Here is a 27,701-nt window from a genome sequence, read left to right on the forward strand (position 1 = left end):
TTTCTTCTGATTATTGACATGATTTTAACTTAGTTTGTTGTGCCTCATTCCTAATGCTTTGAATTTGTATAGGTGTTAAGTGCCTGAAGGAGGAAGTAGTGCCATGTAGATAATAAGAGCAGGGCAGGCTCGTTGATCACTCTTCTTGCTGTATAATGTTGGAATGTGTATATGGTCCTTTTATTGTCGATAGGAAATACTTTTACAACTTTAACTTTTTAATGCTAAAATTATTTTTTATGCCTGAACAAAAACAATGCATTCATTTGAAATGTTTATGGGTGTTTGTATAAGTTTATGATTCTAGAAAAATAAAGTCATTTCAATTGGTAAAATACAACTCTTTTAAAATATTTTGTGCAGTAGCAGTTTAATTAACTCTATTTCTCCACCTCAATTTCCTTAGAAATAGTATTCAAAATATGGTAGATGTGTTGTAATGAATGTTGCATTATTACATTTTAACATTAATAATCTTTAGTTTTGTCTACACCACCAATCCAATAGCATTCTTTATATTGCTTGTTTTTTTTATTGCCTTTATTAGAAAATATTTAAACTTTTTAGTTATATTCTTTATTAATCTCTACAGTTCATTAAAAAGAAATGACATGACAGTAATTAGGGTCCTCGCTAGTCGAAGAGGAACCTATTGTATTTCAAGGAATTATTATTATTATTATTCTCACAAACCGCGGGCCTTTATCATATTCAAAAAGTTGTTAAATTTTGCATAGATATCTGGACTGGTAAAACATTTGAGTCTCACATTTGTGTATAAAGAAATGTCTCTATAGCGCCTTTTAAAAAAGACCACACAAGGCCAGTTTCCGACCCGATGTCCGGTCAACTTGAAAGTTGGCACACTGGTGCTCTTCGACATGCTCTACAAAAAAGTAATTTTGTGAAAAACACATTTTTGGCAATTTCTCCTAAACGCTGAGATTGATTGTCACGAAACCGTCGGTGGATCATTATTGGGTCAATGTGCCCTTGATATATCAGAATGGTGCTGATAACTCATTGTTTTCATGATATATGGGCTAATTAACTTCACAAGGGGGGTGGCTTGATCTGGCAGATTTTTCACCCTAATTTCTTCATAATTTTTAAAGAATAGGCAGCGCTGTAAATAATGGTTGAAAATCTGCCTTTGGCCTATTTTCATGATGTCTTACAGTTGCAAAAGACCGAACTCCTCCCAGGGATTAAACTCAATTATTTTCAAAATAACACAGTGTGCTCTTGAGACCTTGGGCTCTAAAAAATACATTTGGCCGGAAGAAATATTAAACTATGTGTGCAGTGCCTCTCTTCAGAGACAGTGTCACTGTGCAGCTTCAGCAAAGGATATTTCTCTATTTGCAAATATATTTTTTTTTCCCTTGCTTCAAACATTTCAAAACGAATAAGCTTGAGATAAATACATGTTTATAAATGGGATTATTTCTGTTTTGGGTTGAAATACATACGTTAACTATGGGTTTTTTTTCAGGTCCAAGTAGGCCAAGCTAATGGCTTTGGTTATATAATTAATAGGTATTGATTTACTTAAATGAACGCAACAATTTCACGGTGTAAGAATACTCCAGCATTAAATATGTTATTTCTTAATAGGTCAGAGGTTCCTTATGTTAAAAAAAACATACTTTTACATTTGATTAATGCGGAACATGGGAGTTGTATCAATATGGGTGAGCTGTAACACATTTTAGATTCTGTTGTCTGTTGGAAAGGATGAAAAATCGTAATATGCAACAAAAAATAGTAACTGTAAAGATTGACGTTGTGGAGAAAAAAACCGTTTCCTCTGAAATCGAAGAGTGAAGTTCTTGAAATGCTGAAGTTGCAGGTCCGTCTGCACGAACATCAAACGTGCGCGTTTGTACTGAAGATTTGTCGGATGCACGTCGATGCGCAGTCTGTCCTGCCCACGCTTCTCCAGCAGGGGTCGCTGTGTGCCCCACTCCGAACCAGTCGATGTTTACGGAAGTCCGAGTGACGTGTCACCTATGCACTGAAGCATTGTGGGAAGAAAAAGCAGGGCTGAGCGGCCGCTAACGGCGGACTGCTCAATTTGACGAATACATTCGATAAACGAGCAGCCTTTAAGAAACGGAAACGAGCCTTGGGGACGAGGTGGAGTGACGCTACTCCACGGAGCTAATGCCGACCGGGAGTGACGAAGAAGAGGAAGAGGAACGTGTGCCGGTGTCATCGCGGCTCTCCTGCGCACCCGGCGCTCAAAGCAGAGAAGTGGGATTCGCTGTCAATGGACCGCGGCGTTTTTATTTTCTTCTCCGGGACGGCCGAATTAAAAAAAAAGTAGCTAACAACCGTGGTCACGCGTCCACGACCGTGGATGGGTAAAGGGGGGCTGCGGGCTGGGCGACTGCGCGTACGCATTCCTTTATCGTCTGAAGTTTCGTGGGAGATTTTCTGTCGAAGACGCCGTCAAAGATGTCGACCAGCAGTCCCGAGGCGGTGAAGAAACTGCTGGAGAACATGCAGACGGACCTGCGGTCTCTGTCCATGGAGTGCAAGAAGAAATTCCCCCCAGTCAAAGAGGTTAGCCCGGGCTAGCTAGCTAGCTAGCTGAATGGCTGAACTGGGCCGTTACCATGGTGTCCAGCAGCCTTTTTCTTTTTGTGTTAGTCGTTATTTTGTTTATCTGATTGACCCCCCCCCCCCCCCCCCCCATCTTAAACCGGGCCTTAGTTGTCCTCTTACTCTACGGGGTAATTAATAGTTGTGTCACCTGCTGGGCCTTCCTGCCAACCAGGCGTTAATTTTAATCGTTAAACCAGTAAAGAGGTGTTTTCTTTTTTTTATTGACACGTTACACCTTCAGTGTGGTTAAAATAAAATATTCCACAGGGGAGGGGCCGTCAAACAAATACAATATACCTATCCTATGTGATCTAGAAATGGGTTTCTCAGTATGTCCACAACTTAAAAAACTGGCGAGGACTTACTCTTGTATGATTTTAGAACCAGGCTTTTATTTTGATAGCCAGTAGTGCATCGAGTAGTGCAGTCACCTGGTGAGCTATTTTTAGAGTAATGTTTTTGTTTTTGTATTTTGTCATAGAATAGATTCACCTCGCAAGTTTATTTCACAATAAGCTTTCCAGAATTTGCATATATATTTCCTGGAATGAATTTCTGGTTGCAGCTGCTGACAAGGCTTCATTGTGCAGCCTGCCTGGTTTCAGAACAGAATAGTACAAGCAGGGGCAATGTCAGGGCCTTGTACAGTGAACATGCACATTGAGGAGGCTCCAGTCCACCCGGCTTCATGACTTCATTTTGCCACAAACAACACACACCTCTTTTAATGCGATCTGCGTCCAGCATTCCACAGGGCCCGGGAGTGGATTTACATCAGGAATGTGTTTTATTTTCTTTTGAACCATAGCCCTGTGGCTTTAAAGATAAACACGCAATTGTGACGCTGGTGGCACCGAGAGGGGAGTAAACACAAGGTCCTTTCACTCTGTTATGAGTAGGCCGAGCTGTTTTTATCCCCAACCGCATGGACACGTAGAGGCCTTTACTTGCACTGAAATGCACAGTGAGAAAACCTAGTGTTTATGGGCTCTTGAGGCCATAGAAATATTTGCCATCCAGCTCCGCTAGACCATACATATCGGGCTACGCTGGCTCAGTTGGTTTTCCCCTCAGTTCTCCACCTTGGTTATCAGCAACGTAACAGAGAAGAAGATAAATGGATCAGCGTGTCCTTTGCAGTCCACGTGGTTCTCGCCGACCCTTTTCTCACAACCTCATTAAACTCTGTATTGATTTGCCCCCTTCGATGAGTCCTGGTACCCATCAACATCTTCCCCTTCAGGGATCACAGCAGTGTAGGGAGCCAGTTTGATGTTTCCCGCAACCTGAGCTCACAGTCGTGATTGAAACCGCTGTATGTTTATTTTATTTCTTCAATTTCAGCGTTCACTGTTGTATTTGATGGGGTGTAACTGTGCGACAAGCAAACCGAGCACTGGTGGCTTTTGCTGCGAAATCAAATGGTTTGTTTGGCTCTAATCTTGTGTTCTTAGGATGGGACTTCTTTTGAAGCTTCTTGAGGAAGGCTTGTCCTCATTCCCCCAGCCCATCTACATTCCAGTTCCTCCCCCATTTCCCGATTCATCTCCCACGGCGTCATTGCGCCACAGCCGGGGTTTCTCTGGGTCAAGAGGAGCCGAGACGAGTCCCATTTGTTTTTTTGTTTTTTTTTCCTCCATCCTAGCATCACACTCAAAGCTTTCAATTTCATTGAGCAGCAGTCGGTGGGCGCAAAGCACGGAGGCTTTGCCGTTTGTTGTGTTCTGATTGCTTTCACCCGTAAGGGAAAACAATAATGAAAGCATCAAGCTGCACATACCCCCCTCCCCCTTCCATGTGGATGAGTCAGGTGGTGTCAACTGCATGTGGCTCACAGTGAAATGCGCCCGCTGGTCTTGTGTGGAAACCCGCAGTATTAATGAATGAGCATCATCATGCTGTTTTGTTTCTCACTCGTTGGACGCGTCCCGTAGGACACACCGAGACAAAGCAATGGGGAATGAAGGCTTTGGTGAGCAGACACTGACTGAATGCTTCCATTTTTTTTTTTTCTTCCCCATAGTGTGCAAAGTCGGTTCCCCAAAAAGAAACTGCTGAGTTGATAAAGTCACGACGTGTTTCTGAAGAAGTCGATCTGTGTCGAGCTTCCCCTAGCGCTTGCTTTTCAAAGGTTCTGCTTTCAGGATCTCTACACACATAAAAGAGAGGGCCCAGGAGAAGATGCGAACGCCAAGAGCACTTTTCCAGTAAAGCTGGTCAACATTTGTTTACTTCTATTTTAATAATAGCATGGAGGAGACCTAAAGCGTGTATGCACTTTGCACAGTGAGAAACAACACTGTACTGACGTTGTGCCAGTGGCTATTAAAAGCTAATAGTCATTCTGTCTTGGTACTGTAGCAACTCTTGCTAATGAAGCTCTGGACATCGCCCTCTTCTTAAGACATTGTTACGGAAACCGGCTACAAAACAAACCGCTTTCAAAAACGAGCTACCGCAACGCTCCCGCGTTCCGTTACTCAACCCTCCCCCAAACGTCACCACAACACATCCCCATAGGGGGCACTAGGATGAGTGACCTAAAACATTGTGAGCACTTCACTGAACTTCTAAACTCCGTAAAGTGTAACGTCGCTCACAGAACATGTGAACAGGACCGTTACAGTACATTTTGCTGCCACCACAGTAGCACGGTTGATACATAAACTAAGCATAGAAACAAAATCGCCATGAACAGGTTTCAGCTTTACTGAAAGACCCGAAGAAAGAAATCCTTCATAAAGTTCTGTTCAGGCCGGTTGTGGTGACTCCGTAATGCTCACGTTCTCCAGAGAGATGTGAGGTGTACACTTGACAACCAAATGCTTAAATGGAAGTTTAGAGAAGCGGCGGAAAATGTGTTTACGTGCAAAAAGAGTCTTGAGCGTGATTCAAAGCCGACATTCCGGTAATATGATGGAGAATGTGAGGTCACTAGAGGCTGAACAAAAGAAACACTCCCACAGATGAGATCATTCAGTATTATTTTAAAGATGCGCGTTTGTGTCTCATCCGGAGCAGCAGCCTCCTTGATAACGTCCTCCGGCCCAACATCCAGATTTACACCTGCAAAACTCCCTCCGGTTCATTAATCCCATCATCAACATCCCGTTATCGTGGTCTCGCTTTTTTAAAAACCAACTCTGCCACTTCGCCAAAGTGTGCAACCCTTCTGCTCGGGGACTTGACGTGCCATTTCTAACTTGGCGGTCAGAGGAGCCGTTGTCTCTCACTGCCCTTTGGCCGCAGGCTGCACAATTCCCTGTGACTCATTTCAGTCGACTACGCTGATATCTGCGGTGTTTGTGCACCAGTGAACTGATTTTTTGGGTTTCGTTGTGACCCATCTCGCCGTCGCTCCATTTATAAAATGGCCACAGCAAGGATGTGATTGATTCGAGGATCAAAGAGGGAGACTAGCATTTTTTTTTTTTAAGGCGCTGTACGGTAGAGGCCTCTTCAGTTTTGTATTAGCGGCCCCACCCAATTCCCCGAGGTTGCCTTGGTAACCGATTGTTGGGCAGCGGGACGAATTGACCACTTTGTCGCTGCTTAAATGCCGTGTTAAATTAATACAACGACGTTGTTACTACAACTGAATACTGAATCAGTCCCATCCTCTCGTGTGGAGCTGTGTCAGTGTGATCATTTCATTTGTACAGTAGGTTGACAAGCTGGAGCTGCCCGTGTCCTTACTTTATGTTCATGTAAAATTGTATATGTATATAACTGTCAATTACATTTGCATGAGAGATAAGGAAAAAAAGGCCTAGTGTTCCGTTTCAAGAGCCTTTATCACTGATGAGACGTTGCCAATGTCCATCTTCTTTTCTTTATTTGCAAAGTCCTACCAAGAGTGGTAAATATAGCTAAATGGATGGCAGGACAGGCTGCCTTTGTTCACCATGGGAGCTCGTTCTTGTGAGCATCAGGTTGCCAAATGAAAAAAAAATAATGCCCCCATTAGAAACCGATAAAGAGCATTAATAATGAAGTTATGGTCCAATAAGCTGCTGACTCCCAGTGCCGTTTGCATTGTGTTTCTTTTGGGTTATTTGCTGTATGAAAAGTTTTCTGTTAATGACATAAATGCCACAGTGCGAGATGTAGAAGGAGAGAGAGACAGGAGGTTGAACGCCCGAGGGTCTTTTATGTGGAATGATTCTGGAGAGGGACGAAGCCCTGATTCGATCAATAGAAGATCTTTGAAAGGCCTGTGTGTTGTATTAACAGCGACCTGTGCATTAGCCCATAAATGTTTAGCACGATGGCGCTGCTCGTCGACCTCTGACCCCCAATGTCTCTGTTTTTGTCCCCTAGGCCGCTGAGTCGGGCATTGTCAAGATTAAGACCATTGCTGTGAGGAACACCGGGATCCTGGCAGGTGAGTCAGGAAAGGATGTCCTTCCCTGTACTTTGATCTCATTCAGTTTCTTAAAGCAGTCCTTACCTTTCATTCCTCTAAAAATGCATACATTTGCATGCTCATCCCTGGGCTGATTTAGTTTTTTTTTAATAAGCTACAAAGTAGAAGTGGACGGCTCACAGGACATCGATGGCTGCACATCGGCGCTCTTCATCGAGGCTCCGTGCGCATAACGAGGGCCACCTGTGCATGCGATTAACTCCCGATAATGATCAGAAGTGTGGTTAATGAGCCCATGAAATGGCACTTTGACCACGGGAGGTTGGCAGAGCGCTGAAACTTCAGGGTCATAACTCCCCGACAGACTTTATATTACCTTTTTCAGATATTTATTATTTAGATTGTTAGAGACCCTTTTTTTTAAGTTGAATGTCCCATTTTAAGCATTATTCTGGTGATATTTGTTCCTAAAAATATGCGCTAAAACTTTGCTTTTTGGGATCGGCTGATTTCACGGAAAGACCCGTCCCATCCGACCCGTTTTTAAATTGTCATTTGGATTCGGATGCAGTTTATCAGCATCTAATGGTAATTTCAAGCCATCGCAAATCATTTGTCCCGATTCAATGTTTCGCTGCTTTTCCTTTCCTTCCCAAAATTGTAAGTGCCTCTACGGCTATAAGAAAACCCAACACACAGTGACGTTTCTCTGCAGCTCTGAAGGAGAACAGCCTGGAGGTGGTGCAGCCTTTCCTGATGGGCTGCGGCACTAAAGAGCCGAAGATCACCCAGCTGTGTCTGGCAGCTATCCAGAGACTGATGTCCCACGAGGTGGTCTCTGAGGTGAGCACCTTCAACTGTGAATACGCACGCAGGGGAGTTTGTACTGGCAACAAAATGTGGTATTATGAGCCTCAAATGGTTGTTTATGCTGGCTAATAAGATGCACACACTTTAAGCCTTGTTGAGAGCCTCTTTTTTTCACAGGAAAATTAACTCATTTAACTCAATTATGTAATATTTGACACCCAGCCTGAAAAGCCTTTCTAAAAATCTGACATGGTTTCCTCCATCTTCCCCCTTTTAAGGTGGTTTTAACAAGTGACCTCAATAAAAGCCCCCCTGCTGTTATCTGGATTCATTATGTCACTCTAGAATGTTACATGAAGATTATCAGCCACAAGAATTTCATATATATATATATATATATATATATATATATATATATATATATATATATATATATAAATAAATCACGCTTGCAGATTTAAGTTCCCCCGCCACCTCAGGCACATTCTTTCTGATACCCTCGACCGACACAGGATCTATGCCTCATCAATACCCAATGAGACCATGTAAATATTAGAACAGTTCATCTGTGAATGCATTAATTCTGTCCTGCTAGAATCCTTTTTTCCTTTGTACTAGAGGGAAGCATCGGGCTGAGGTGCTTTGAAATGATCTATTATGTCTGAAACGGCGCTGAGTGATTAAATAGAATAAGGTTTCTAATTCAGGAAATGGGAGGTTGGAACCATATCTCAATCACAAATGTATTTTAGCATAAGCTTATGTGATGATTAGCTTTTTTTTTCTTTTTTCTTTTTTTTAAATAACCCAGCTGGAGTCAGACTTAAGATAAGAGCGGTTTCAGGGCCGGCGCTGTGGAGCTAACGCTCGACTGTCTTCTTAATACACCGCAAAAGACTGTTAATAAAAGCTCATGGAGCCCCCGCTTCCTACAGTTAGATATCAAGCGTTTATTTAATCGGTGGGTTTCAAAGCTTCTGCATGTGGAAGGATGGTCGAAGTGCTCCACACCCCCAGAATAGGATAAATGTCACCTTACTCCTTTTATTCCATATTATTTACATTGGTGCTCCACTTAATTGTCACTATTTTATCTTGGTTTTCAATAAACAGAACAGGGCTGAATGTCACATCTTTATACTGCTCGCTTATATAATAATATATGATATATTGCTTTCTAAAAGGACTAAAGCATAACCATGATTGTCAAATTAGTATTCTTTTCTATGTTCAACCTCAATCTGTCGGTCCACAATGTTGCATGTTGTCTGACATCGAATAGAGGAATGTGTCGTCCAAACAGGTTTGTTGTTGTTTTTTCGATGGTTCTGACTCTAATTAACAGCGTCTACGTTGATGCTATAAATATTGCGGGAGTTGCAATGTTGCATAAAGTCTGTCAGAGAATTATCGGCCTGTTAATTGGCGTTATGTGGACTTCGAGCAGAAACAAATCTTATGAGACCACAAAATGGTAATTGATCACTTTGAGTTAAAAAATACACAACAGTTTTGATCCGCTGGACCCAACAAAGGACATGAGCTGCTACTACCTGTGAGCATCAAGTGGCATGATACCAACTGCCCCGCCCCCCCGCCAAGCCGGGGTAGTAGACAATCGCTACTACGATTTGATGGATAGCCACGTAAACCCTTTGTCTTGTTGTGCAGGCGGCGGCGGGGAACATCATCAACATGTTGTGGCAGCTGATGGAGAACGGTCTGGAGGAGCTGAAGCTTTTGCAGACGGTCCTCGTCCTGCTGACCACCAACACGGTCGTACACGACGAAGTTCTTTCCAAGGTACCCGAACCACCCGCTCCACCATCGCGTGGATTGTTTGCGTGTCTTTGTTCACCCCACCTGAGGATGGAACACGAATGCAAAAGAAGTTCACGTTATATTTCATATTACACATGCTGCATAATGCGTTTGAATGTTTTTTTCCTCCAGGCCATTGTGCTGTGCTTCCGACTTCACTTCACCAAGGACAACATCACCAACAACACAGCGGCCGCCACCGTCAGGCAGGTCGTCACCGTGGTCTTTGAGAGGATGGTGGCTGAGGACGAGCGGTTCAAAGGTCAGAGGGCACCGGTTCCCGTTTGTGAATTTGTAGCTGGGGGTCACTCTGAAGTGCTAAAGGAGTGGCTTTAATCCCAACAGGCATTGTGGAGCAGCCGCCTCCCGTCCAGGGGAACACCAACAGGCGGTCCGTCAGTACGCTGAGGCCCAGTGCTAAAGATGCATACATGCTGTTCCAGGTATGTCCACCAGGGGGCGAAAGCCTTCTACAAAGCGTCATGGCCTTTGTAGAAGGCCAAGTTGCTTTCTTTCAACAGACCAGAGACAAGAAATCTGAAAGGTGGAAACTGGAAAATACTGACATAACCAAACTCACAAGCTGATTTTTAATTGCTGACATGGAATTTGCAGGGAGGAGTGACGACCTTTTTAGTCTCAAAAGGGTTCCTCACCAGCGCTTCACTTTTTTTGCGTGATTAGTTGGCCATGAAGCTCTGTGGTTTTGAAATGCTGTTCCCCTCTTGCAGGACTTGTGCCAGCTGGTGAATGCTGACGCCCCCTACTGGCTGGTGGGGATGACGGAGATGACCCGGACGTTTGGGCTGGAGCTGCTGGAGTCGGTTCTTAATGATTTTCCCGGGGTATTCCTGGAGGTACATGAAGCCTCACCCTATATTGACAGTAGTTGTACAACCATGTTCTCACCAAACTAGTCTTCCTCTTAATTGTATAATTCATTTGCTTAACTCAGGGGTTATACAGCTCACTGCAGTGAACAGCAGTGTGCCTTCTTGTTACCATGCTTGATCTGATCCCAACCCCTCTCCCGCTCTCTCCGATTCACACCCAGCACCAAGAGTTCAGCTTCCTGCTGAAGGAACGGGTCTGTCCCCTCGTCATAAAGCTCTTCTCCCCAAACATCAAGTTCCGGCAGGGCAGCGGCACTTCACCGGCGCCCGTGGAGAAGCCCTACTTCCCCATCTGCATGCGGCTGCTGCGTGTGGTCTCAGTCCTCATCAAGCACTTCTACAGCTTACTGGTAAGGGGCCTATCCCCGGCCGCCAGAGGGTGTCCTGATGGATGCTTTACAACAGGGGTCTCAAGCTCGCGGGCCAATTGCGGCACTCGGCCCCCACCTTGATATGAAAGTTTAATGTTAGTGCGGCCCGCAAGTTTTATATTGTAGCAACCCCGCTGTTAGCTGCTGTGTAGGACAATGTTATGATGTTCTGGTTTCCTACTGTGTGCCTGTCCAGTGAATGCGGAGTGTCATGGGGGGGGCGGGGTCGCGTGTTAGAGTGAGTGATTGAGCGAGAGAGAGAGAAAGCCGGGAGAGAAAAGAATGGCTTTGGATGTACGGCGAGCATGAGGGTGAAATTCATAGTTTTCCGCCCTCTGTCGCGCAGGTCATGATGTATCCAGTGCTTCACTTGTAAATCACAAGGTGCCGGATTGCTAGCATTTGAACCCCCGTGGTCACACAATGACGCTGCCTCATATAGTCCTCTCCTCTCCCTCTGTCGGCTCTCCCTCGTGCACCGCAGCGCGTCAAAGCGCAGATCCTCACCTCAGATCCCCGGGCCTTGAACACAGAAGCGTGTCTAGTAGCAGCCACTACAGCTGTGTCTGCCTGTGACTGGGGTGTGGGGACAAAATCTGATGGGAACACACTACCCCCCCATGTTCTTCAATATTCTATTCATGTTCAGAAGAACCCATTGAAGTTAAATAACTGTTAGTAATGAAATTTGAGAAGTTTGGATTTTGTAGCGGCCCAGCCTCACCCAGATACTGCCTCCAGCGGCCCCCAGGTCATTCGAGTTTGAGACCCCTGCTTTACGAGTTTGGGATTTTCTCCAGCACACAGCTGATGCTCTTAATTGATCTGGTCTGATTAGCATTGGATTAGCGTCGTCGGAGTTCTGTCTTAGTTCTGCTCCAGGCGCTTTAATGAGCTTAGCTGCATCCAAGCAATTAACCGTTGCAGCTGGCGGGTTTTTTTTTTATGGCGATATTCCATCAATCTGCAAAATGGAAATTTGTCTTTTTGCTCATCCGTCGCGAAGCGTGTTAAGCCTCAGAATAACTTCATCAAAGCCCAAAGGCATTTTGCCAGGGGCCAGCTTCCAGGTACAGGACGGAGCTGGTTTGTTCCAGTCTGATTGGTGTGCGTTTGTTTTGTTTTTCAGGTGACTGAGTGCGAGATCTTCTTGTCCTTGCTGGTGAAGTTTCTGGACGGGGAGAAGCCTCAGTGGCTGAGGGCGGTGGCCGTGGAGTCGGTCCACAGGCTATGTGTGCAGCCACATTTATTACGGTAAACAGCGACCGCACATTTCCTGTTGTTCACCAATTTGAACGTGCCACACCCTTGACTGTGGGTAATCATTCCTTAACTCCTGAGTTGGCAGCCAAACCGTCACGTGTATCTGGTCATTATAGCTAAATGCTTCTCTAATTGCTGTTTTGTTATTAAAAATTTTTTTTTTTCAGTCATCTCGAAATTCAATACTTGGAATACAGCATATGTGCTGTTAAGGGGATACTAAATAGTTCAAATGTATGAATTGTATCTAGCCATGACTGTCACATCACTGATTCATATACTTAACATGGCAATATTGTTGTTGGCTGCTATGAACAGCCGATCTTGTCAAAGCGCGGCTGAAGCTTGGTTTGAAAGTTGAGCAGCGAAGGAAAACATCGAGCTGAGGCTCACAAGTGCTGAAATGTGTGCTTTCTCACAGAATCACATAATTCTGTCCTTTTTCCCTTTTCAGTTCGTTCTGTCAGTCATACGACATGAAGCCGCACTCCACCAAGGTATTCCGAGACATTGTGAACGCCCTGGGCTCCTTCATCCAGTCCCTCTTCATCGTACCGAACACTGGGAACAGCACTGCTGTGGGTGCACCAGCCGGTCAGTTCACTGATGAGACTAAATTCTCTATCTAATTTTGTTTTTCCCTTAGTTATTTATGCCACTCCATCTCTCTGGTCATTTGATCCATCTTCCATCATAACACTCTTTTGTTTCAGGTGGCTCAGGCTCGGGGTCCCAGGGCGCCGCGCTGGGCGGCCCCGGGGCCGGAGGGGTCGGCGGCAACCTGAGCACCCAGGCTGCGTTTGAATACCGCGGCACCTGGATCCCGCTCATGACTGTCAGTGTCCAGGGCAGCGCCAAGGCCACCTAGTGAGTACTCTCACCATTTCTGGTCATCTGCACAGCGCTGTATCCCTGGCACACACATAGACTACCATCACTGTGCTGGTAATGGCAGAGCCATTACATTACGTTAGGTACATCATACAAGCAGTGATTAACAATTCAGCATTAAACAGGGGATCATAATAATAATAAAGTGATAAAGATAATAAAGTGCCTTTCCTCTTTGGAGCCACAGAGGAAGGGTAGTTTGAAATACACAGATTATGTGGTTTTGGTGGGTGATTTTCTTCAGAATGAGACAGGCACACACCTTTGTTGTTTTAAGTGTCTTAAGCTCCAAGCAAGACTTCTTCTGAAGAATCAATGTCTGCGCTTCCATAGCGATCTGAAGACCTGAGGAGGGCTTCTGAGGGCTCATATAATTAACCAGGTTTTAGATGGACCAGATACAGCCATGAAAACAAACACATTTAAATTGATGTATTGTCCCAATTCTATTCACACCAGAACACACGTACACCAACTTTACCCTGCCTCCGTCCCTTTCTTTCATCCTTTAGTCTGGAGATGCTGGACAAGGTGGAGCCCCCGTCCATCCCAGAGGGCTATGCCATGTCCGTGGCCTTCAGTGCCCTGCTGGACCTGGTGCGGGGCATCACCTCTATGATCGAGAGAGAGCTGGCTGTGGAGGAGGAGGCGGCTGCTGAGTTCAGGGCCACTCATCCTGATGATGAGTGGCAGGCACAACCCGGTGAGGAGGAACAGTGAGGGGCCCGAGTGGAGGATGTTTGTGCGCTTCAGCAACATGTAGAGTGCGCACACGTTTAGCTATGTCGGCGTAAACACTTCCATGACCCCTGGTGGCCAATATTGTGCCTGTAGATAATCATCTTTTCCAACAAGATGAAGATAAATGAAGTGTTTTGTGACTTTTGCCGATTGATAATTAAGGAAATCCCTAAATAAACTCCTGAATGCTTTGTGTTGTCACAGGAGCTCACCTGGTGTGGGAGGAGATGGTCAGTGCCTGCTGGTGTGGTCTGCTGGCTGCTTTGTCTCTGCTGCTGGACGCCAGGTAAACAGACACTTTGCCAGCAGCAGTCAACTGGCATGCACAAGCAGAAGAGACTGAGATCCCTCAAATAATGCTGTATACTGATCCAATTAACTGCACAGTTGAAAACAAACTGTTCTCAGTAGCTGACACGAGGTGAACCACAACTAATTACCTGCAAAGAACACTTCAGATCTTCAACTTAATGGCCAGGCCGACCAAAAGTCATTGAAATCAGCTGGGATGGAATCGTTTCGTAGTATCAACGCACATACCACAACATCAAGTGCCCAAGACAGACTTTTTTTCTTGTCCTTTCCCTTCAGCACCGATGAGACGGCCACAGAGAACATCCTGAAGGCGGAGCTTACCATGGCCTCGCTGTGTGGTCGTCTGGGCCTGGTGACGCCCCGTGACGCCTTCATCACGGCCATCTGCAAGGCCTCGCTGCCGCCGCACTACGCCCTGACTGTGCTGAGCAGCAACGCCGCCAGCCTCTCCGGCAAAGGTGCAGCTCCTCATGCGAGAACGCCACTAAAGAAACTGCTTAGAAAACATAGCACCGGCAGGGGTTCAGGAGTGCTTCTCCGTCTTTTTATTGCACAAGATGTCGCTTAATACACAAACGCACACTAAAATTCCTAATGCAAACCATTTTGTTGTTCAACGTCTGTCCCTCTAATTGCAATAATGCTCAACATTTTACTGTGGCTTCTAATTGGAAACACCACAGAGAATGTGTCAGGGGAATTTAGAGACACACACACAGGCAGAGCTGCCCTCAAATCAACCATTTACACATTTGTTATTTGCATATTAGCTTGCAGAGATAAAGCCGGCAAATTGGGTCTCAACTCGCGATGGATGTTTGCCTTTGGAGTTAATTAAGAAAGCTTCTCTTGCATGTCGTAATCATGTTACAAAACCTGTTTGTGTGCTCACCGAAAGACCTGACTCCTGTGTGTGTGTTTGTGTTTGCTTGCACACGTCTGCGTGTGTTATCCACAGCCTACTCCATCCAGGGCCAGAGTGTGCAGATTATCAGCCCCTCCAGTGAGTCCCATCAGCAGGTGGTGGCTGTGGGGCAGCCGCTGAGCTCGCAGCCTCAGGGCACTGTGGTGGTGAGGACACACACTGTCACAAAGAGGTTATCGGTGCACTTGACATTCAGATCATTTATTCACGCAGCAGTAACCAAGCCTGCGAAAATGTATCAATCAAGCAAATTTTACACTTTACCATGAATTGAACCGCTGCAGAGAGGAAGCAAAGCGGTTGCTGTTGCGGATGATAAATGCCCTGAATGCTCAAAAAGAGAGCTGTAGTAATGGCTAACAAAGTCTAAGGCAAGAAGGAGCACCGTGAAGTGTGACAACACAAAAAAAAGGGTCAGGTGCAGAGTGAATCATACAAAAAGACCCCCACAATAGCTCTCAGGTAAAAGCAATGTGTTTACCAGGTTCTCCATGGCATCAATATGCACACAATCCACATTCAAAGGAACAACGTCTCTAGAAACCATTCCGGGGTTACAAACATAGGCCTGGTGCAGCTAAATTTCCCAGCAGGGTAATAACATTTGAAAATATGTAAGCATGTAACCTTAACTCTTACCTGGAATCATTATCCTGTAATTAGAAATCTCCCCAAAGAAATATTAGTGGGTTTTTTCCCCCATAGTCTCAGCTCTTCAACTGCACATTTATATCTCCTCATCTTCTTGTTGTCGTATCGTATCACGGTGTCCGTTTTGCTTCTTTGTACTAAAAGTTAACCATTTTTAGCAAGACTGTCACATTTCAGCTTCTTTTCACTCCTTGTGATTTTTTTCCCCGGAGAAGTGACTCCTGGGTGACGCAAACTAAAATGTACCCTGACTTTGTGTCCCTCTATCAGCTGACCGCCAAGAACATCCAGTGCATGCGGACCCTGTTGAACCTAGCCCACTGCCACGGGGCCGTGCTGGGCACCTCCTGGCAGCTGGTACTGGCCACTCTGCAGGTACTGCCCACTGGTACCCGCGTAAACACGTGCATGCACACTTCAGAGCTTCCCGCTCCAATGAGGCAAAATGTATTTTATGCAGACGGACGCGTTTGAACAACCACCACAATGTGTTGATATGTCTTTGTGAAACGCCAACAAACTTGGAGTAATTTCCTTTAGGTGACGTAAATGTAGTGTCTTCTCTCCTCACCTTTCGTTCAGTTTGTCCCTTTCTGTCTCCCAGCATTTAGTGTGGATCCTGGGGCTCAAGCCGGGGATGGGCGGAGCCCTGAAGCCGGGCCGAGCCGTGGAGGGACCAAGCACAGTGAGTTGTGCCTCGCATGGCGCCGTGTGTTTTTTTTTTTTTTTCTCCTTCATGGAAAAGCACGAGCTAACTGGCCGTGTGCTTACCCTGAACAGGTGCTGACCACAGCCGTGATGACGGACCTACCCGTCATCTCCAACATCCTGTCCAGACTTTTTGAGAGTTCCCAGTAAGGACCCACCCTTTTCTGTCTCGTCTTAAACCTCTAGTTACTCTTCCCAATGCGCTAAAATATCCATCTTCAAAACAAAGTTGTTGTTTTTTTTTGCTCTGCGCCAATATAAATCAAGTCATTTTTATCAGATCTACAAATTCAGTATAGAGTTATTTGCGGGTTTTAGACGCAAGGAATGATGCAGGTTTGGAGAATAATTGTTCACCCTCATAAACGCTGAAGAATAACATACCGAATATGCTCTTAAATACTTGAGTGAGTTGTGGGTCCAACAATTGTAAAATATGCACGTATGTAATAAGTGTTTTTATCTGTGATCCAGGTACCTGGATGACGTGTCCCTGCATCACCTGATCAACGCTCTCTGTTCCCTCTCCCTGGAAGCCATGGAAATGGCTTATGGAAACAACAAGGTGAACACTTCCTGTGTTTCAGTACACAGTGAAACTTCCAAATGTTCTTATTTAGCTTAGAATAATCAAACAAAGGATGATACACTGCATTTGATTTGTGTACGTGTGTGCCGTGTCTTTGTCAAAGATTAGCCCTGCTTTGCTCAGGAAGCTCACGCCACACAGTAAGGCTTTTAATAATGGTTTTTATTTTCGTCTTTTAGGAGCCTTCCCTGTTTGCCGTGGCCAAGCTGCTGGAGACCGGCCTGGTCAACATGGATCGCATAGAGATCCTGTGGAGGCCCCTAACCGGTCACTTGTTGGAGGTAACGTCTACTCGCCGCTACGCCCCTCACGGTGCAGCAGTTCATTCATACTCTGGGCAAGATGAGAGGAGCAGTTTTATAGAAGTGGTGTTTTTCCTTTGTCAGTCAAGATCTTACTGTAATATCTTTTTACTGGTTACAATTTGATCTGGTTTTAATTCAATAAGATTGATTGGTCTAAACTTAGTAATAGTGAATGGCAAGTTTGGATAATGACCACGTTGAAGATGTCCTTGATTTTGAAATATAACTGTATAATAATTATAAAAATATTAATAATAAGGAAACCATAAATGTTAGAAGGACCCCTTCTACTCTTCTGGTTACTCTACCCAGTACCGCAGCTTTAATAATGACCAAACACTGTTCCAATCCGATGTAAGTCTTGTTTTTTTAAAGCACTTGGACCAACTGTGCTGTGTGTAAATGCGACGTACTACAGATACACTGTATATGTGTGTGTGTACTCGGCTCTGTAGTCATTATATATACATACATATATACACCACGTTGTCATGTGCACGAAGATTGTGTTTTGAGGCGTGTTTGAGGTTTTTCTTCACATTTTCTCTATGTTCCCTCTCTTTTTGCACTCGTGTCTGTTCTGCAGAAGGTAAGCTCAGATTCCCTCCTCTACAATCCTTTGCTCTCTTTTTCCTGATCCGTTCTCTCCTTCTCGGTCTGCTTCCAACACGTTGGACTTGGAGAGGTCGCTGTGTCAGACCGTCTCCTCGGTGCATTTGCTCTTCCACCCGTGTTTGACCATGCATCCTTGTGCTCAATTCGCAATCCGAAGCTCTGATGTGTCTCAGAAGCTCAATCCTGAGCTGCACCCGCAAAGTTTACCGTCTGCTTTGATGCAATGCTGCTTGTCCTTCTTCGCAGACTTCAAATTGAATGCTGTTGTAATTTGAAGGAGATGGGACGATGTTGTCACCTTTTTATATCTTCCCTTGCTGATGTACAATATGATGAAGATTAAAATCTGACGCATTAAGATTATGCAAAGCTACGAAAGCCAAATAGTTTTATAGATGCACATGGACCATCTGGGCTCTGCAGTCTCTTTATGCCTTAAAGCAGCACAACGGTGAAAACGTCTATATGACATGACATATTTCCCTATTGAGCAAAGATGATTGAATTTGACTCCGGATCTTTCATCACACCGGTGTACCCTTCTCTCGCTGAGCCTGGCCTCTTCATGTGAATCTATTCCAGCTCTCCTGATTAGACCGTCTGTCGCGGCACATCTTGTGATCACAGGGGATCCCGGTCTTTATATTGTCACACAGGCACGAGGTGTATTCGTTTCGCGCCCATGCGCCGAGCACCGCTGGGGGGGGGGGGGAACACTGCGCCCGCCAGCCTCCGCTTCAGACCTGTCACCGTGCGCACGTGTCTGCGTTTGTGCGTCTGTGTCCCGCAGGTCTGCCAGCACCCAAACTCCAGGATGAGAGAGTGGGGGGCCGAGGCGTTGACGGCGCTCATAAAGGCGAGCCTGGCCTACAAACACGACCCTCCGCTGGCACAGAATCAGGTGGGTGACCCATCTGCAGCATGAAAGCAACGTGCACCACAATGTTGGCTCTTAGACGTTCTCTGCCATGCAAACACTGGGGGGAGGAGTATTTAATTAGACGGCTGTATCGTTCGCCCTCCCTTGGGTTCCACGCCTTGGTAGTGTTTGTGCTGCTAACATTTCAGAAAGCGGCAGTCTATGCCTCAGGAGATAAAATGTGGAAAACAGAAATGTCACACTCGCTCTCTCTTGCCACTCGCAAGCAGCGTGTCTGTGACCTTTTGACTTAGTGAGACGATAGTTATCCTGATGAAATGCACAATACATACCTTGAGGCAAGTATTTACCATATCTTAAGGTATTTAAAAAATTTTACCAAAAGAAGAAGAAATTGGCACATTTAAATCTCTTCAATCGATTGGCCTTAATGCAAAACAAAGGTATTTAATTCCTGAGTATGAAGACTTGAAGTTTAAAGTTTCAGGATCAACGGGATTTTTTGTGGATTTTTTTTTTTTTTTGTCGGTTTTAATATCTATAACTGCCGGGTAGGTTTTCTGTCTTTGACTCATTAGTAACTAATTCATTTTCCGCCATATATCTTAATAAGTAAAGACATTCACTTTTTTTCTCATTTACTTCTTGCCTTGGGTGATTTAACTCATTTTAATTATTTTTTAATTTTTATTTTTTTTAAGATAAAATTACATAAGCCTCTCAGGACTACTACATATTAAAGTACATTTAGTGTGCTACACACATTTCATCAACATAACAGTAATCCAATAAGCAATTTATTCAAGCTTCTTTTTTTTTTCTTTGTCGTCATCCTAATCAGAACTCTTTAGGAATAATCCATTGTGTTGGAACAGTTAGTCACATTTAAATACTGTCAAACATATGTGACCTGACTTGGGAATAAGATAACTTACAAAGACATCCAGGTCTCCCCTAAACTGGAAGAAATAAAGGAGTTTCAGGAAAATGTGACTTTGCATAGTACACATACAATTAATATATGCAGTGTTGTGATGGCATAGTTTATGAAGTGAATTGAATTCAAACAGTTCTCTACCAGTCAGTGACTCCCCCACTCTGTTTGTCCCCAAGCGTCTGCAGCTCCTGTTGCTGAACCCCCTGAAGGAATTGTCCAACGTGCTGCATGCAGACATCCGGCAGAAACAGCTGGAGAGTGTCCTGCAGATCCTGCAGAGCCAGGGAGACGGCCTGGGGCCCGGTTGGCCGCTCGTCTTGGGGGTCATAGGTGCCATCCGCAATGATCAAGGGTAAGAGTTGAGTAAGCGTTGACTGAAATATATATATATATATTTTGCCGTTGCTACGGTTACACAACGGCTAACCCCCAAGAAACCAACCACAACTCGTTTTCCCCTCCAGCGAGTCCTTGATCCGGACAGCTTTCCAGTGCCTGCAGTTGGTGGTGACGGACTTCCTGCCCACAATGCCTTGCGGGTGCCTCCAGGTCGTAGTGGACGTGGCCGGCAGCTTCGGCCTGCAGAACCAGGAGCTCAACATCAGCCTCACCTCCATCGGCCTGCTGGTCAGAAGACTTGTTTTGGGTTCTTTGTTTTGTGTTCTGGTCAGAAACGCACTCCTGCAAGTGTTTTATTCTATCTCTATACCTTTTGTGTACTTTACTGCAAAGAGGCTCAGAAAAGCACTTGATCAACCCGTGGGCTTTTAGAAACTATCATGAGAACGATGCTCTAACCGGGAACAAAAGAAACATCTGGCTATATTATTACTGTGTGTTATTTAAACGTAACTTGTGACTTGGTATCTTCTCATTCATTCATCTTGAAATCTTAAATACATTGTTTAGTGTGATACTCATTTGTTATCGCATTTATTTTTTTTAACAGCCCTATGGCACTCTGCTGACATTTTATAGATAATTTGGACACCATTTTTTTTCCCACCCCCCCCAGTGGAACATTTCCGACTACTTCTTCCAAAGGGGCGAAGCCATCATACAGGAGCTGGAGCGGGAGGAGGAGGTTCTGGAGAAGCAAGCCCAGGAGAAAGGAGAGACCCTGAACCGCCCCTTCCACCCTGCCCCCCCCTTCGACTGCCTGTGGCTTTGCCTGTACGCCAAGCTGGGCGAGCTGTGTGTGGACCCGCGGCCCGCCGTGCGTAAAAGCGCCGGGCAGACGTTGTTCTCCACCATAGCAGCCCACGGGACCCTGCTGCAGCAGCCCACGTGGCACATCGTCGTCTGGAAGGTATCTTCTCATCCGCTGTAATGCGTCAAATGGGCGTAGTTGTTTCTGCTGGTTGAACTACATCCCCCCGGGTGTCACCTCCCAGGTGCTGTTCCAACTGCTGGCCTGCGTGAGGACGTCCTCCACCACGGCGGACAAGGAGAAGATCGAGTCCGGCGGCGGGAACATCCTCATCCACCACTCGCGCGACACGGCCGAAAAGCAGTGGGCGGAGACGTGGGTGCTGACGCTAGCCGGAGTGGCGCGAATTTTCAACACTCGGCGGTATCTCCTCCAGCAGCTGGGTAAGACACGGCTGATCTACTCCGTGCAACAACAACAACAACAACAACAACAGCAGCTGATTATACTCATTAGCTTGGTTGGAAGGAGAAATCTGTTTCTAAAATGTTAAGCATTGGCGCCATAGCACTGCTATGCTGCATATTATCCACAGTCATTTTGTAAAATAATTGAGATAAGTAAAACCTTTTGTTTCTGTGATTCTGCAGGTGACTTCTTCGAGGCCTGGGAGGTGCTGCTGAACCACATTCAGTCCGCCGCTCTCAGCAAAAACAACGAGGTCTCCCTGGCCGCCCTCAAGAGCTTTCAGGAGATCCTCCAGATCGTCACGCCCGTCAGAGACTCGGGTGACGCTTTCGCCGTTATTGGCGTCCCCCCGGTCCTCATCGACCCTCTCTCGGCGTCTGGCCCCGGAAGGCCCCTGGTGCGGTCGGATTCCCTGGTGGAGCGGCTGACGCGATACAACGGCGCCGAGCTTCAGGCCCCTCCCCCGGGGGAGGAGTCGGCCTTGGAGGACTCTGCCTTGTGGTGGTCGGCGTGGAACACGTGGTACCGAACGGGGACCGACAGCACGAGACCCCCGAGCGGCCCGGGGGAGAAGTTCTCCTTCATCCCCAGCCAGCCCTTCCTCACGGCACTGATCCAGATATTCCCCGCCCTCTACCAGCACATAAAGGCCAACTTCAGCATGGAGGATCTGAGGAAGCTGGGGGTCATCCTGCACGGGGCCGTGTCCGTGCCCATCAGCAGCGACGCCTCGCCCTTTATCCTCCCCTCCTACACGGAGGCGGTGCTCACCAGCCTGCAGGAAGCCGTGCTCACCGCTCTGGATGTTTTGCAGAAGGTGGGCGAAGCGAGATGAGCCGTCAGAAAAAACCCAAATACGGGTAGCAAAGAGAACGTTATGTACCGTTCAAATGTAGATCCGAGGCAAGTAGGGTGTCATGTTGACCTAGAAGTCCGAGATAATGTCCCAGTTTTTATTCCTGACAGTAGATGTTTGCTGCATGTCGTTTTCTTCTCTCCCCAGAAATAATCTTAAGGGAGCAGATACATAAAAATAGTAACATGGTTATTGTTTGGTATGTGTAGTGTTCAAATTGCTTGTTTTGTTTAACCAAAATATTGAATTAAGACCCGACCACCACATTCTCCCAGTGGAGACAGCAAATGTAATCATTCAACAATGTCTGCATTGGACCAATCTACTTTAATATATGGATAATAGAATCTTTCTTATAATTTGATGGCTTCACTTGAGACAGCAGCTCCAGACCCCTCTGTCGTGTAGAACCTTATTCTCCTCTGTTAACCAAAAATTCATTTCTTTCCCATTTTGTGTCAACTCAGTCCAGGAAACAATGCGTCAGTGGGCTAGATTATGCAATGCGCAGTCCCGTGGTGGATGTCAGCAGTGTTTGTTCCTCCCTTTCCTCCCCGCTGCAGGCCATCTGTGTGGGCCCGGAGAACCTGCAGGTCATGTACCCAGCCATCTTTGAACAGCTGCTACTCTTCGTGGAGTTCTCCTGCAAGCCTCCTCAGTACGGCAGGATGGAAACCAAACACGTGGCCAATGCCAAATACAACCAGGTAGGGGCGGGCAGAGCTGTCCGGAAAGTGCTTGGCTTTCACTTTTCAATTTGTGTCATTAACCCGTTAAACGTTGTTATTCATGCCCTCTTATTTGTTTCTCTCTTCGGCCATTTCCAACTAGTTCATGAAGCGCCTCTCCCTCCTTCCTTCTTCAGTCTAGGCTCTTATGAAGCCCCCCATTATGAGATTGATAGTTTCTTCCGGACCCCCATTAGTAGCCCTAAGCCATTTAAAAAATATTCCCTCCCTCACGCTTCAGTCCATTGGGCAGCTGGCCAGTGAAGCGTTTCAGTTCAGACGCGGTTCACGTTCCCAGTGAGCTTTTTATAAAGAAGTCTTCATTTATAAACCCCTAAAGAGAGCAGTCTTTTCACAACACGTTTCTGACTTCTGTGCCATGATGTTGTTTTGCGGAAAGTTACCAAACGCAGGACCTGTGTTGAGAGTAGTTCTGATCTGGCAGACCGGTACATTCATGCGAGGCACGTTTAAAGTCTGGGATCCTTGGCCGCATGTGGGGTCCAGACTATCGCGATCGGAAACTTTAGGTTGTTTAAGTGAGAATGTCAAACAAAATTCCCCTCAGCCAAACAGAGGATATGGGTGGTCTTTATTGCCTTGTTAGCTTTTGGTGTTATTCCCCTAAATCTGTCCCAGTCATTGAAATCCCATTTGGCCAACGAGCCACTGCAAATCGGAATCAATCCAAACACCAGTTTAATTGCGATCTTCTCTCATTCTGTTTCTTGGGACTACTTCCCCCCCCGGATTACCGTTTTAGATCCAGCTCTTTGCACCGGTGAGTCCCGTCCTCCACTTCAGCCCCCCTCCGTAGTACTAAGATGTTCTGAATGGTGACCACCTGCCCTCATCTGCGCCTCCTCACTCCATGCTCCCCTTTCTCTGCCTGCCACTAACTGGTGGTTATGCCTCTGTGTGCACAGTCCCTGTGCGGTTCCATTATCAGTTGATTTTTTAAATGTATTTTTGTTTTTTGGTGACGTTCATATGCGCGCGCGCACACACACACACACACGTGGTGCCGTTTATATTCCTTAAAGGCACACTTTGTAGCGTCAGCTCGTCGGTTTCCCCCCCCCCCCCCCCCCCCCCCCCCCCCACTGTGGGACCCAAACGAGCCCTAACAAAGCCTGGAGCAGACTAATAGTCTCTTTTAAAATATATGTTATACTGATACAAAGTGTGTCTTTAAAAACTGCTTTCAATGTGGCTCTGCAGAGAAGCACAAATGTTTTTCTAAGATTAGTTTGACTAATATCCACTCCCGTTTTTCCTGTCGCAGGCGGAATGGGTTGCCTTAAACTATGTGCCCTTTGCTGAGCGCTCCCTGGAGGTGGTGGTGGACCTGTACCACAAAACGGCGTGCCACAAAGCCGTCATCAATGAGAAGGTTCTGCAGAACGTGATAAAGGTATTTCCAAGACTGTACTTGAATAACTTTATTAACAGAATAATAAAGTAACTAAGTGGCTACAGCATCTTTCTTTTTTTTTGACTTCAATATCAAACCAAGGTGTCCATATGCAATAAGACCACCGAGAACCTTACGTTTTCTTTCTACTGGCTGAACCATATGCATACGGTGTGGTGTCGCTACATGTGTGACGAAACCTTTAAGCAAGTCAAACTTCTGTCCTACGTAGAGGCGCCAAAACCAGCCGACGGAGGCTCAGCTCCACCTTTGGCGTCGCATGAGGAGCGCGCAAACACAATTAACATTCGAGGGGAGGAGGAGCCTCCGAGCGACTTTCCCTTCCCTCGTCTCCCTGATGGGATCGTAATGATATCCGGGCTTACCTCATACATGAAGCATCTCGGCAGCCTTTTCTTAATGCCCTCTGTCAACAGCCACAAGATGTAGTTTAGCGCGGGTCCCGGGAGGCCTTAACTTCTAAAAGCTGCCTGCGCTGCTGCTGATTTGATCTACTTCGTGACACCCGCCTTTCACTGCTGCGTTCCTGTTTCATTAGAAAACCACACACTGGAGGGAGTTAATTTACCCGGAAGCTGTGATGAAGGTTCCCCCCCCCCCCCGCCCCTTTTTTCTAGTCTCCAAAAACCACAAGGCAGTCATACGACCTCGGGGAACCCAGCTGTTCTCTCTAAAGAGCACTTTGTCAAAGAGGTGGTCTGTTACTTTCACTGGTTGTGACGAATGAATCGGAGCGCCGCGTGGTGCAAACTCTTAAGAGGAGACAGATCTCACCTCAAAGTATTAAACCCCTACTTAGGTATCTCCTCCTCTTATCCCCCACCCCCCCCCCCCCCCCCCTCCCCCTCAGACCCTCAGAATGCCGCTGGGTTTGAAGTACGCCTGTCCGTCTGAGAGCACCTGGAAGCTCGCCGTGTCGTCGCTGCTCAAGGTGCTGTCTACCGGTCTGCCGGTGGCGCGCCAGCACGTCTCCTCGGGAAAGTTCGACACCATGTGGCCGGAGCTGGCCAACGCCTTTCAGGACTTTCTCTTTACCAAAAGGTACCGACTTGGGCCGTCTAAAAAAAAAAAAAAAAAAAGGACTATGCACCATTTGGAGGTTCTGAGTACCAAAGCTCATTGATTCCGTGTTTTTTATTTTTTCCTAGCACACCTCCAGACAACCTGTCCATCCAGGAGTTTCAGAAGAACGAAGCCGTCGATGTTGAGGTAGAAACGTGATTTTTTTTTTTTTGGTCCATCGGTGCGTTTTCTTTGCGGGAGCCGACTTCAGCACCGCGTCCGTCCTTTTTTTGTTGCAGGTGGTGCAGCTGATCAGCACCGAGATTTTACCCTTTGCCAATTTCATCCCCAAAGACTTTGTTGGCCAGATCATGGCGATGCTCAACAGAGGCTCCATTCACTCGCAGTCCCCCTCGTTCACAGGTGCGATGTCCCTCTGTGCGGTTTACCTGTCCCGCTGACGCGTGTCAGACGTGCGTCCTAACGCGTGAAGGGCTCTCCTTCCTCTCCACAGAGGCGGAGATCGATGTGCGGATGAGGGAGGAGTTTTCCAAGGTGTGCTTCGAGACGCTGCTGCAGTTTTCCTTCAGCAACAAGGTGTCCACCCCGCAGGAGGGCTACATCTCTCGCATGGCGCTCTCCGTGCTCCTCAAGCGGTCCCAGGATGTCCTCCGGCGCTACGTGGAAGACGAGCGGCTGAGCGGACGCTGCCCCCTGCCCAGGTACTGCCTTGGAAATGGTGTTTGTTTGTTTGCCATCGTTTTACCGCTGAGATATTTAGCGCCTTCCAGCTGGGCAGACTTCCTTTGTTCTGTACATTTTGGGGGTTGGCTGTAACACTTCTTTCTGAAGAGTTTGTTCTTTTCCTCCCCATAAGACACGATGGCAGTTAAATAATACCCACGGGATGTTGGGCCATTAGCCCAGAAAATTGCAAAGGGATGGTGTGGAGGGGAATACTGATAATTGGGAAATACACATGAAAGATGAATGCCAGGCTGCTTATTTTCAAAAACTATTCAAACTAGCTCATTTTATTTAAAACGGCCAACTATGGAATGAGAATATCGTGGATTAAATTCTTAAAACAGAAATTAAGGACTAAAATTAGCAGAGTGCTCATGTTTTCTGTATTTTATACGTCATTGTAGCCTCATACGGTCTTTTCTGTTTCAGGCAACAAGTGACTGAGATCATCTTTGTCCTGAAAGCGATCAGCACTTTGATGGACTCGCTTAAAAAGACACAGCCAGAAAATGGTGAGTACCGAACGGTCTCCAAAATGAAATGGAGCTTAGAAAAAAATAGCTACATGGAGGCAGTGTTGTATTTTTTCCATCTATTTATTTCAGATAAATGTGTCACAGTACAGTTGGGACCACTTTCCAAATTAGTTTAGTCTCCAGTCTTGGTGGATCTGTTTACGTCGCCGTCAAGGTCATTTACAATAAATATGTAGATTGAAGTGAGACTTTGTTAAATTACGTTTTCAAAATGCCCTTCAAGATGTTTGTATTACGTCGTCGGAGCAAAACTCATTTTCGCCTGCCTGTGGGGATTTTATGTCACTGATAGCTTTCCATCCCGAGTCACGCTGCCCTCTTCTTCTTCTTCTTCTTCTTCTTCTTCTTCTTCTTTCCTCCACCGTCTGCAGTGGATGGCAACACATGGGCCCAAGTGATCGCCCTGTACCCCACGCTGGTGGAGTGCATCACGTGCTCCTCGCCGGAGGTGAGCTCGGCCCTGAAGGAGGCCCTGGGGCCCTTTAAAGACTTTATGCAGCCGCCCGTCTCCAGGGTCCAGAACGGGGAGTCCTGACCAGGGTCCCTCAAATCTGATTGTTTCTTTTTTACGACGAGGAAATCGTGAATGTGTCTTCTCCGACCCCCCCCCTCCGCGTGCTCCACAAGTACACGGACATGAACTCCACGTGCGGTGAGGGGGGAGCAGCGCGCCCCCCCCCCACCACCAACCTCCATACGCACCATCGTATGCTTCTCATGTGAGCTGATTACTCATCTGCCCCCCCACCCCCACCCTCATACTGACTGGCTGCCCTCTTGTGTTAGCTGCAGAGATTTAAAAAATTGCAGTGTTGCCTCTGGGTTTAGTTTTTTTTTTTTTTTCTCTCTCGATGAGGCCGAGTCGATGTACAGTGTGTGGTGACAGTGTTGATGATGTAATTGACAAAAAAAAACAAAAAACTTGGGCTTTATTAATCTTAAAAATGAACACTTAGACTTTTGCAACATTTTCAACGGTGAGCATTTTATGCAAGAAAACAAATCTCGCTGTAACATTCCATGTCATCTTTAGCCAGCCATCTGAGAAGGGGTGTACTTGTCTGAATAAAATAAATGGGACAATTCTA

At 46.2% G+C, this 27,701-nt stretch overlaps 1 protein-coding gene across 2 annotated transcripts; it reads left to right on the plus strand.

Moving 5' to 3' along the window:
* Positions 1-1,998: 1,998 nt before the first annotated feature.
* Positions 1,999-27,701, plus strand: mon2 (MON2 homolog, regulator of endosome-to-Golgi trafficking). Of its 2 annotated transcripts, XM_037450459.2 has the most exons (35): positions 1,999-2,568; positions 6,931-6,994; positions 7,692-7,819; positions 9,458-9,589; positions 9,740-9,869; positions 9,953-10,050; positions 10,339-10,464; positions 10,662-10,850; positions 12,001-12,125; positions 12,589-12,728; positions 12,848-13,001; positions 13,538-13,728; positions 13,971-14,052; positions 14,358-14,539; positions 15,040-15,152; positions 15,928-16,032; positions 16,262-16,342; positions 16,438-16,511; positions 16,840-16,930; positions 17,134-17,235; positions 18,665-18,775; positions 19,868-20,043; positions 20,156-20,318; positions 20,707-21,000; positions 21,086-21,284; positions 21,492-22,126; positions 22,729-22,872; positions 23,657-23,674; positions 24,179-24,307; positions 25,179-25,369; positions 25,477-25,537; positions 25,630-25,753; positions 25,845-26,052; positions 26,507-26,589; positions 26,985-27,701. In XM_037450459.2, exons 1-35 carry the CDS (start codon positions 2,461-2,463, stop codon positions 27,146-27,148), a joined length of 5,115 nt encoding a protein of 1,704 aa, XP_037306356.2. In that variant the 5' UTR covers positions 1,999-2,460; the 3' UTR covers positions 27,149-27,701. The 2 variants fall into 2 exon arrangements, with proteins under 2 accessions (XP_037306356.2, XP_037306358.2); XM_037450461.2 differs by lacking the exon at positions 23,657-23,674.

The sequence above is a fragment of the Pungitius pungitius genome, chromosome 6 (genome assembly GCF_949316345.1).
Source record: "Pungitius pungitius chromosome 6, fPunPun2.1, whole genome shotgun sequence".
Taxonomy (NCBI): Eukaryota; Metazoa; Chordata; class Actinopteri; order Perciformes; family Gasterosteidae; genus Pungitius; species Pungitius pungitius.

Bases quoted from the DNA above. Each gene is read 5' to 3' on its own strand.
- mon2 (XM_037450459.2), top strand. From the start codon at position 2,461: ATGTCGACCAGCAGTCCCGAGGCGGTGAAGAAACTGCTGGAGAACATG. The intron at 9,590-9,739 runs GTACCCGAACCA...TTTTTCCTCCAG, and splicing joins ACGACGAAGTTCTTTCCAAG to GCCATTGTGCTGTGCTTCCG. The intron at 15,153-15,927 runs GTGAGGACACAC...TCCCTCTATCAG, and splicing joins AGCCTCAGGGCACTGTGGTG to CTGACCGCCAAGAACATCCA.